The sequence below is a fragment of the Entelurus aequoreus genome, linkage group LG22 (genome assembly GCF_033978785.1).
Source record: "Entelurus aequoreus isolate RoL-2023_Sb linkage group LG22, RoL_Eaeq_v1.1, whole genome shotgun sequence".
NCBI classification, from domain to species: Eukaryota; Metazoa; Chordata; class Actinopteri; order Syngnathiformes; family Syngnathidae; genus Entelurus; species Entelurus aequoreus.
The window spans coordinates 39,412,751-39,424,909 of record NC_084752.1 but is presented as its reverse complement, the minus strand read 5'-3'; the positions used below and the strand labels follow the sequence as shown (position 1 = coordinate 39,424,909).

The window sequence follows — 12,159 nt, the reverse complement described above, 5'->3', positions numbered from 1 at the left end:
TTGTATCGTTAGCCATCTTTTTCTCATTAAGTTACATCTTTTATTTTTTTCTTACATTTTTACTCTCATGTTTTTTCCAACAATACGTTGCGGGCCAACAAAAGCACACTCTGACTCCCCTGAAATAACCAACAATAGCACCATTTGTCACTTACAACACAGCTGACACCAAGTTGTGTCTTTCAAAATATGTCACGTCTCTTTTCAGCATTTTATTTGGACAAAATAGAAGAAATATTAAAACGGCCCCCGCATGCTTTGACTTTTCGTCATGCGGCCCTTAAGGGAAAAAGTTTGGACACCCCTGGACTAGAGTCTTTAGTGCAGGGGTCACCAACGCGGTGCCCGCGGGCACCAGGTAGCCCGTAAGGACCAGATGAGTAGCCCGCTGGCCTGTTCTAAAAATAGCTCAAATAGCAGCACTTACCAGTGAGCTGCCTCTATTTTTTAAATTGTATTTATTTACTAGCAAGCTGGTCTCGCTTTGCCCGACATTTTTAATTCTAAGAGAGACAAAACTCAAATAAAATTTGAAAATCCAAGAAAATATTTTAAAGACTTGGTCTTCACTTGTTTAAATAAATTCATTCATTTTTTTACTTTGCTTCTTGTAACTTTCAGAAAGACAATTTTAGAGAAAAAATACAACCTTAAAAATGATTTTAGGATTTTTAAACACATATACCTTTTTACCTTTTAAATTCCTTCCTCTTCTTTCCTGACAATTTAAATCAATGTTCAAGTAAATTTATTTTTTTTATTGTAAAGAATAATTAATACATTTTGATTTAATTCTTCATTTTAGCTTCTGTTTTTTCGACGAAGAATATTTGTGAAATATTTCTTCAAACTTATTATGATTAAAATTCAAAAAAATTATTCTGGAAAATCTAGAAAATCTTTAGAATCAAATTTAAATCTTATTTCAAAGTCTTTTGAATTTATTTTAAAAATTTTTGTTCTGGAAAATCTAGAAGAAATAATGATTTGCTCAGCAAACGGTCACACTTTCAGAAATGTGTAGGTGAGACAAAAATACTTCTTGAAAACTTTTGATATTTATTTTGGTGGATTTCTTTTCCATCCCAGATCTTGTCTGGTGGAAACAACACGAGTGTGAATCATTTACTGACATGGAGCCTACTGTGTTTAGGTCAGTCGCTTCACGTGAGGGCTGGGCGATAAAACAATATCAACATATATCACTATAGACCTCCAATCAATAGCGATTAAAAATGTGTTCGATAAAATGTTAGATTTTCTTGTTCTTTTTTTGGAAGAAACAGGAAGTTGTGAAGTTGCATGAACGAAGACACTCGCTAACTGAGCAACGCAGGAAGTGCCATGCTAACAGCCAATCGGGCAACAGTATCAACTATCAAGTTTGGTTGTACCATGTTGTTGTCTCGCGGTGGATTCTCTGCATGGACTGAGAAGAGAAAGTGATAATGAGTGCTGCAGAGAGCAAAGGAATTAGCCATAAAACAGGAAACGCCATCTGGACATTTTTTTGGACTCACTAAATTGGACCGTAGTCAGACCAAGGCACTTGTAACTGCGCTCACCCTTTAGAGCACTGTTTTTCAACCTTTTTTGAGCCAAGGCTCATTTTTTTGCATTGACAAAATGCGGAGGCACGCCACCAGCAGAAATCAGTAAAAAACTAAAAACTCAGTTGACAGTAAAAAGTGGTTGTTGGATATGACTTTAAAGCATAACCAAGCATGCATGACTATAGCTCTTGTCTCAAAGTAGGTGTACTGTCACCACCTGTCACATCACACCCTGACTTATTTGGACTTTTTTGCTGTTTTCCTGTGTGTAGTGTTTTACTTCTTGTCTTGCACTCCTATTTTGCTGGCTTTTTCTCTTTTTTGGGGTATTTTCCTGTAGCAGTTTCATGTCTTCCTTTGAGCGATGATCCCCGCATCTACTTTGTTTTAGCAATCAAGAATATTTCAGTTGTTTTTATCCTTCTTTGTGGGGACATTGTCGATTGTCATGTCATGTTCGGATGTACATTGTCTTTGCTCCACAGTAAGTCTTTGCTGTCGTCCAGCATTCTGTTTTTGTTTACTTTGTAGCCAGTTCAGTTTTAGTTTGGTTCTGCATAGCCTTCCCTAACTCGCCTTTTGTTTATTTTTTTGTTTAAGCATTAGACACCCTTTTACCTGCACGCTGTTTCCGACATCTACAAAAGCAATTAGCTACCTGCTGCCACCTACTGATATGGAAGAGTATTACACGGTTACTCTGCCCAGCTCTGGACAGCACCGACACTCAACAACAACACATCATTTGCAGACTAGAATTACTGCTTTGCAAAAAACAATTTTAACCCAAATAGGTGAAATTAGATAATCTCCCACGGCACACCAGACTGTATCTCACGGCACACTAGTGTGCCGCAGCACAGTGGTTGAAAAACACTGCTGTCTGAACCTGCAGAAAATAGTTCTCAGGTTTCTCTATGTGAACATTTTAACACTATTTTGTTACACTTTAAGCTTTTTTTTTTTTTAAATACACCAGATTTTTTCACCCTAACTTTAAAGGCCTACTGAAAGCCACTACTAGCGACCACGCAGTCTGATAGTTTATATATCAATGATGACATCTTAACATTGCAACACATGCCAATACGGCCGGGTTAACTTATAAAGTGACATTTTAAAATTCCCGCCACATTTCCGGTTGACAAAGCCTTCGAAGGATGACGTATGCGCGTGACGTAGCCCGGGGAACAGAGGTATGCCTTCCCCATTGAATACAATACAAAAAAGCTCTGTTTTCATTTCATAATTCCACAGTATTGTGGACATCTGTGTTGGTGAATCTTTTGCAATTTGTTCAATGAACAATGGAGGCTGCAAAGAAGAACGTTGTAGGTGGCTGTAGCAACACAAGGACCACTTACTCGGATAGCAGACGCCTAGCCGATGCTAGCAGACGCCTAGCCGATGCTAGCAGACCCACCGCACGGATGATCTGGTGAAGTCCTTCGTCGCGCCGTCAATCGCTGGAACGCAGGTGAGCACGGGTGTTGCTGAGCAAAGCAGATGAGGGCTGGCTGGCGTAGGTGGAGCGCTAATGTTTTTATCATAGCTCTGTGAGCTCCGGTTGCTAAGTTAGCCTTAGCGTCGTTAGCAACAGCATTGTTAAGCTTTGCCAGGCTGAGATCTATTAACCGTGTAGTTACATGTCCATGGTTTAATAGTATTGTCGATATTCTGTCTATCCTTCCAGTCAGGGATTTATTTATTTTGTTTCTATCTGCATTTGAGACAGATGCTATCACGTTAGCTCATGCTAAAGATGCTAAAGAGCTTCGTCGATGTATTGTCGTGGAGATAAAAGTCACTGTGATGTCCATTTGGCGTTCTCGACTCTCATTTTCAAGAGGATATAGTATCCCAGGTGGTTTAAAATACAAATCCCTGATTCACAATAGAAAAAGGAGAAAGTGTGGAATCCAATGAGCCAGCTTGTACCTAAGTTACGGTCAGAGCGAAAAAAAATATGTATTTCACTGCATTCTAGTCCGTCACTCTAACGTTCCTCATCCACGAATCTTTCATCCTCGCTCAAATTAATGGGGTAACCGTCACTTTCACGGTCCGAATAGCTCTCGCTGCATTGAAAACAATAGGAAAATATGAGGGAGTGAACAACTGACAACGTCACGCTACTTCCGGTAGGGGCAAGGTTTTTTTTTTATCAGAGACCAAAAGTTGCGAACTTTATCGACGTTCTCTACTAAATCCTTTCAGCAAAAATATGGCAATATCGCAAAATGATCAAGTATGACACATAGAATTGATCTGCTATTCCCGTTTAAATAAAAAAAATTCATTTCAGTAGGCCTTTAAGAGGTTATTGTCTCGTGTTTTGTTTGAAGTGATTTTTTTCCCCTGGTTTGCGTTGACGTTTACTTTCATTCCTGCCTTGATAGCTGAGGGGATTTCAAATAAAAGGCAGGTTAGATTCTAAATAGCAAAGTTTACATTTCATTTATTTTTCTCCAGGTCCTCATTTGACTAAAAATATCACTAATTATCGACATTGACAATTATAAAAGACTTCTCAGCATATCGCCCAGCCCAGTTTTCTTTTGCTTGATGTCCTTTGTCTACCCCATCATGGCACTGTATGTGAGCGACATAAATACAACCATAAAAAGACAACAAAATAACTCCCAATTGCAAAAAAAAAAAAAAAGTCAAATGATTTCTTAAATACTCACAGGAATGTAAACATTGCAAAACAAAAGCCGTTCCCCACACGTGTCTCTTGGGTGTTTGACGGTGAGATGAAACCTCATAGAGGGGAAACTAACCTCCCTTCCTGGGAGTCTACTGGACTTCCTTACCAGCCGGGGCCAAAAACCTTCTTGCACATGTTGGAGTTCTCCTGGTGAAGTGGGAATTCCGAGCCGGGGACGAGCATCTTCCTGCTCCTCCGTGACACCACGCTCTTCCTTGACGGCAGACTCTCGTGCTTCTTCACGTGTTCACTGAAAGCCAACCGGGAAAGTTTAGATGGTCGCAAAGACTTGAAAGTGCTCGGACCGGCGCTCCTCCAGTACCGGACAGGGAAGGTGGTTTTGTCCATCTGCATGCACACCAGGAAGGGATACTCGGAGAACTGCACGGTGGTGATGAAGTCCAGGGCGGCCTCGGTTTCAAAGCTGACCTCCAAACCGGCACTCATGAAGTCCAAGTCTACTGTAACATTACCAGAGACCACCAGTGCGCCCCTGACACACACAACATACACACAATGTTCCTTAACAGCTTTTCCATTCGTGTTTCGTATCAATACATTTGATATTTTTACATAAAACAGTGTGGTGAGCTTTTTGCCCGTCTCCAACAAAGATGCGCTATTTTACTATAACCTATTTTGACACATAAACAAATGATTTCTTAGTTTTTTTATTTAAATACATGTGCAGAAATGTCTAAAAACGTTTTCACATTGTCATTATGGGGTATTGTTTGTAGAATTTTGAGGACAAACATGTATTTATTCACCCCCCCCCCACCCCCATTTTGGAATAAGGTTGCAACATAAGACAATGTAGAAAAAGCGCTGTGAGTACTTATGTACATGTGATTTTTTTCTTTTTTAATAAATGTGCACATTTAAAAAAAAACTAAAAAAAAAAACTTTTTCACATTGTCATTGGTTGTAACAAAACAAAATGTGGAAAAAGTAAAGCGCTGTGAAAACTTATGCACATGTGATTTTTTTATTTATCATTTATTTTGAATACATCTGCACATTTTTAAGAAATAACTTTTTCACATTGTAATTATGGGGTATTATGGGTAGAATTTTGAGGACAAACATTTTTTTATTCCATTTTGGAATAGGGCTTTAAAGGCCTACTGAAAGCCACTACTAGCGACCACGCAGTCTGATAGTTTATATATCAATGATGAAATCTTAACATTGCAACACATGCCAATACGGCCGGGTTAACTTATAAAGTGACATTTTAAAATTCCCGCCACACTTCCGGTTGAAAAACTCCTTTGGATATGATTTATGCGCGTGACGTCACAAAAGCAACGGAAGTGGTTGGACCCCATCGGACCCGATAGAAAAGCCTCTTGTTTTCTTTGACATAATTCCACAGTATTCTGGACATCTGTGTTGGTGAATCTTTTGCAATTTGTTTAATGAACAATGGAGGCTGCAAAGAAGAACGTTGTAGGTGGGATGGATCGGTGTCTTAGCGGCTAAGTACAATACTGTAATATCTGTGATATTTGCATTAGTGTACTGTGTCTTTAAGGGTTTGGTGAACGCGCATGCACGAGTGAGTTGGCAGAGAACTTGAGTGTGTGTGAGCGTGACTTTTGGCTAACAGCAGCTCGTGTATGTGTGTGCGTTACTTTTTGAACTACAACCAGTTACCGCTTGTTAATAAAGCGATTGAGCAATTTGTTTAATGGACAATGGAGACTGCAAATAAGAAAGTTGTAGGTGCGATCGGTGGAGCGGCGGACTACAGCAACACCAACACCAGGTGGTTGTGTTGTGTTTTGAGCAGGATAACAGACGCACTACGGTGAGTACAGCTTTGGCTTCCAAACATTTGATCGCTTGCCCGTACGTGCGTGTCGATATGTGCATGTGACATGCGTAACTTTGGGGAAATATATGTTTCTTGCCGACTCTGATGGCGGCCGGGGTGTCGTCAAAAGCGCACAATGCCCGCCGCCGCATCTAAGTTAGCTACGCAGCTAGGTTAGCTTCTGTTTTTTTTGCTTCGCCAAGCGGAATATTATTAATCGTGTATTTACATGTTCATGGTTTAATAGTATTATTGATCTTCTGTCTATCCATCCAGTCAGGTTTTTTTTTAATTTAGTTTCTATCTGCATTTGAGACTGCTGCTATCACGTTGGCTACGTTGCTAGGTTAGCTTCTATTTTTTTAGCTTCACAAAGCTGAATATTATTAATCGTGTATTTACATGTTCAGTCACTGTGAATGTCCATTTCGCGTTCTCGACTCTCATTTTCAAGAGGATATAGTGTCCCAGGTGGTTTAAAATACAAATCCGTGATCCACAATAGAAAAAGGAGAGAGTGTGGAATCCAATGAGCCAGCTTGTACCTAAGTTACGGTCAGAGCGAAAAAAGATACGTCCATCACTGCCTCTCAAGTCCTTCACTATAACGTTCCTCATCTACGAATCTTTCATCCTCGCTCAAATTAATGGGGTAATCGTCGCTTTGTCGCTCCGAATCTCTCTCGCTCCATTGTAAACAACGGGGAATTGTGAGGAATACTAGCTCCTGTGACGTCACGCTACTTCCGCTACAGGCAAGGCTTTTTTTTTTACCAGCGAGCAAAAGTTGCAAACTTTATCGTCGATTTTCTCTACTAAATCCTTTCAGCAAAAATATGGCAATATCACGAAATGATCAAGTATGACACATAGAATGGATCTGCTATTCCCGTTTAAATAAAAAAAATTCATTTCAGTAGGCCTTTAACATAACATAATGTAGAAAAAGTGAAGCGCTGTGAGTACTTATGTACATGTGTTGTTTTTTTGTTTGTTTTTTAAATGTACACATTTAAAAAACAAAAACAAAAAAAACCTTTTCACATTGTCATTATGTGTGGAGAATTTTTAGGACAAAAATGCATTTATTCCATTTTTGGAATAAGGTTGTAACATAACAAAATGTGGAAAAAGTGAAGCGCTGTGAAAACTTATGCACATGTGATTTTTTTTTAAATTTATTTTATAATTATGCACATTTAAAAAAATACACTTTTTCACATTGTAATTATGGGGTATTATGGGTAGAACTTTGAGACAAAAATGTATTTATTCCATTTTGGAATAAGGCTGTAACATAATGTAGAAAAAGTGAAGCACTGTGAATACTTATGTACCGGTACATGTGTTTTTCTTTTCTTTTTTTAAATGTACACATTTAAAAAAACAAACATTGTCATTATGGGGTATTATTGTGTGGAGAATTTTAAGGACAAAAATGCATTATTCCATTTTTGGAATAAGGTTGTAACATAACAAATGTGGAAGCACTGTGAAAACTTGTGCACATGTGATTTTTATTTTTATTTTGAATAATTGTGCACATTCAAAAAAAAATAACTTATGCACATTGTAATTATGGGGTATTATGGGTAGAATTTTGAGGACCAAAAAATTATTTATTCCATTTTGGAATAAGGCTGTAACATAAAACAATGTAGAAAAAGTGAAGCGCTGTGAGTACTTATGTACATGTAATTGTCTCTCTTTTTTTAAAAATTAAATGTGCACATTTAAAAAATTTTTAATATATATATATATATATATATATATATATATATATATATATATATATATATATATATATATATATATATATATATATTCCCACATTGTCATTGTGTGGAGAATTTTAAGGACAAAAGTAAATTTATTTCATTTATGGAATAAGGATGTAACATAACAAAATGTGGAAAAAGTGAAGCGCTGTGAATACTTATGTATTTGTGATTTTTTTTTTTTTTTTTTAAATGTGCTCATAAAAAAACAAAAACGTTTTCACATGGTCATTATGGGGTATTGTGTGTAGAATTTTGAGGACAAAAATGGACTTATTCCATTTTGGAATAAGTCTGTACCTGTGACGATCTGTCACATTCACACTTGGTTGTGTTTCCTTAATTTGTGTTTATTTCCTATCAGCGCTCTTATTTTGGTTTCACTTCCTGCATGTCTCCTTGAGCGCTCGTTTCCCTCACCTGTCCCTGATTGCCAGCCTGGCACACCTGGTTGCAGTTGCCAATCAGGCTACTATTTATGCCTGCCTCGCCCTCCAGTCAGGGCTCAATGTTTCCTGTTTTCCCTGCATGTGCACTTATCAGTTGCACTATTTGCTTTGTGACATTAAAGTCATGTTTTCCTGCCCTCTGCCTGCCATCTCTGCATTTTGGGGTTCAAGACCAACAGAACCTGACAGTTAAATAACAAAATGTAGAAATAGTGCAGCGATGTGAAAACTTATGCACACGTGATTTTTTTTATTTTTAATAAATAAGCAAATTAAAAAAAAAGTATTTTTCACATTGTCACTATGGGGTATTATGGGTAGAATTTTAAGGACAAAAATGAATATATTCCATTTTGGAATAGGGATGAGATGGCCTAAAAACGTCTTGAAAAATGATAATAATTGTAATCGATTTTTGAAAAGGATGTATCGCTTTAAAATTGGGATGAATAGGAGTGGCGATTTGGATTTGAATCGATTTTTTCGTGCACCCCTAGCGCATAAAGACATAAATAACAGTCAGACTGAGATCATTGTTTTTATCCTTCCAGCAAAACGAAATCTAAGGCGTCCAATTCTGCTCAAAGGAAGGAAAATACTCCTCTAACAATAATCATTTTTGCAAAAATTTTAAATAAATAAAACTAAAAATCATGCACTGCAAAAAGTGAAATCTAAGTCAGATGAAATATCTCAAATAAGGGTGATATTTGCTTATTTTCTGTCTGATAAGATCATTCTTCTCACTAAACAGATTTTATGTTAGAGTGTTTTACTTGTTTTAAGTGTTTTGCATGCTTGAAACTAGAATATCAAGTGTTGCAAAGCTGTGTCATCAACACTCACAAGTATAAAACTACTTTTTTAAAGTCATCTTTTCTTATTTCTAGCATGAAAAAAAAAATCATGACTTTGACACAATTGTGTCTCATTATTAAAACAGATGACAGCCAAATGGACTTTGCTGTTTTATTTCCAATGAAACAATAGAACATACGTACTCATATAGTAGTACAGTTGGCACAGTACAGTAAACTGACAGTTAATATTTAAACATTTAACATTTCTAACAATTTTGAACAGAAATAGTTCATGCACATTCAGATAAATTCCTCAAAATTACAATTAAAACATTTTGGGCCGGGGGCCGGGCTGTATATATGCGCACTAATTGACTGAAAGAGCACGCACTTGGCGCGATGATGTCATGTTATCCATGGAAAAATGCATTTTTAGACAATATGATTTGCCTGAGCGGCTAGGAGACCCCGAGAGTAACAAGCGCTTGCCTTGTTGCCTTTCCATTAAGAACAATAAACTAGTTTTTAGTATAAGTTTGCTGGTTTCAAGAAATGTAATGCCGAGTGCAGGGGTCGGCAACCCAAAATGTTGAAAGAGCCATATTGGACCAAAAATACAAAAACAAATCTGTCTGGAGCCACAACAAATTAAAAGCCATATTACATACACATAGTGTGTCATGAGATATAAATTGAATTAAGAGGACTTAAATGAAACTAAATGAGCTCAAATATAGCTACAAATGAGGCATGATGATGCAATATGTACATATAGCTAGCCTAAATAGCATGTTAGCATCGATTAGCTTGCAGTCATGCAGTGACCAAATATGTCTGATTAGCACTCCACACAAGTCAATAACATCAACAAAACTCACCTTTGTGCACTCATGTACAACGTTAAAAGTGTGGTGGACAAAATGAGACAGAAAAAGAAGTGGCATAAAACACGTCCTAGAACAGGGGTCGGCAACCCGCGGCTCTAGAGCCGCATGTGGCTCTTTAGCGCCGCCCTAGTGGCTCTCTGAAGCTTTTTCAAAAATGTATGAAAAATGGAAAAAGATGAGGGGGAAAAAAAACCTTTTTTTTTTTGTTTTAATATGGTTTGTGTAGGAGGACAAACATGACACAAACCTCCCTAATTGTTATAAATCACACTGTTTGTATTAAACATGCTTCACTGATTCCAGTATTTGGCGAGCACCGTTTTGTCCTACTCATTTTGGCGGTCCTTGAACTCACCTTTAGTTTGTTTACATGTATAACTTTCTCTGACTTTCTAGGACGTGTTTTATGCCACTTCTTTTTCTGTCTAATTTTGTCCACCAAACTTTTAACATTGAATGCACAAAGGTGAGTTTTGTTGATGTTATTGACTTGTGTGGAGTGCTAATCAGACATATTTGGTCACTGCATGACTGCAAGCTAATCGATGCTAACATGCTATTTAGGCTAGCTATATGTACATATTGCATCATTATGCCTCATTTGTAGCTATATTTGCGCTCATTTAGTTTCCTTTAATTCATCTCAATTCAATGTATATCTCATGACACACTATCTGTATGTAATATGGCTTTTAATTTGTTGCGGCTCCAGACAGATTTGTTTTTGTATTTTTGCTCCAATATGGCTCTTTCAACATTTTGGGTTGGCGACCCCTGTCCTAGAAAGTCGGAGAAAGTTATACAAGTAAACAAACTACGGTGAGTTCAAGGACCGCCAAAATTAGTAGGACAAAACGGTGCTCTCCAAATACTGGAATCAGTGAAGCATGTTTAATATAAACAGTGTGCTTTATAACAATTAGGGAGGTTTGTGTCATGTTTGTCCTCCTACACAAACCATATTAAAACAAAAAATATATTTTTTCCCCCTCATCTTTTTCCATTTTTCATACATTTATGAAAAAGCTCCAGAGAGCCACTAGGGCGGCGCAAAAGAGCCGCATGCGGCTCGCCGACCCCTGGCCTAGTGCATATCATTATGTCAAGATAATGGCACTAGCATTTACTTCATTTAACAATATTTTTCAACATACTGAGCAAAAAGGTCTTTTTTTTCTACCAAGAAAAGTGCACTTGTTATTAGTGAGAATATACTTATTTTAAGCTATTTTGGGGTTCATTGAGGTTAGCTAATTTGACTTGTTTTGGAAAGTCTTGACAAGCCACATTTTCTTGTTCTATTGGCAGATCATTTTGCTTAGTTCATATAAAATACCCCTCATTTTTTTTCTTGTGTTTGAACACAGACTTTTTGCAGTGTGGTGAAAGACCATCCCCCACATGTTTTTCTAACATTTGTATTTTTTTCCAATATCATTCCATTTTGTCCATCACTGTCTTAGCGCTACGGAGGCGCCTCAGCTAAATGCAATGTGACATTTGAGATAGTTGTATGTGTGAATAATATTATCAAGCAAAATGCATCTGTCTGCAACTTTGGGGCGGGACACATGCCCTGGCACAGCTGCATGTGTGTGTGTGTTTATAAATAGGCTGGCAGTCTATTATCAGGGTGAAAGAGGCACAGTCATGTTGATCCATTCACCTGCCTTTGCCATTCGCAGGCACGCACAGCAGGTCAAGTCGGCCTGTTGGCCTTCGTACTTGTGCACAGACCCAGAAGAATGTTCAACACTTCAGGACGTACCATCTCACCCGTGCAGCCACTACACTCCTTACCGAGGCTGTGGACTCACTTTACGGCGGCGTGGCCCCCGGAGGCGGAGCCTGTCAGCAGCGCAGACACCCGATACCTGCTGTGGTGTGTTTGGCTTCTAAAATAGCGAGGCAGGTGACGTCAGGACATACTGTAGGTGTGAAGCACAATACGTGTGCAGTGGAACAAGTGAATCAGACAACACTTATAGAGCGTTTACACTTCACACGGCTCTATTTGTGGCAGCGTGACACGGCTGGAACGTCCATAAGGCTTCTTGTTCTGAGAATGGCCACTGAGGTGTGTCGTACTGTACATGCACTTATTCACCAACTAACATGTCTTGGCAGCATTTATCATCATGTACTGTACATGCACTTATTCAC

The 12,159-nt window shown here is 38.1% G+C and overlaps 1 protein-coding gene across 2 annotated transcripts in view; it reads right to left on the bottom strand.

Moving 5' to 3' along the window:
* Positions 1-799: 799 nt before the first annotated feature.
* Positions 800-12,159, bottom strand: part of LOC133639677 (microsomal triglyceride transfer protein-like) — a 61,643-nt gene continuing 50,283 nt past the window's right edge. Inside the window, exons 17-19 of one of the 2 annotated variants that reach the window (XR_009823833.1) lie at positions 4,586-4,756; positions 4,244-4,513; positions 800-4,145 (exon numbers count right to left, since the gene is read on the bottom strand). Coding sequence is in view for 1 of the 2 variants with exons in the window: in XM_062033189.1 (XP_061889173.1) it covers positions 4,366-4,513; positions 4,586-4,756 (319 nt within the window). In the remaining variant the exon portion in view is untranslated. Of the gene's footprint in view, positions 4,514-4,585; positions 4,757-12,159 lie in introns of both variants that reach the window. The other variant, XM_062033189.1, reaches the window with a different exon arrangement.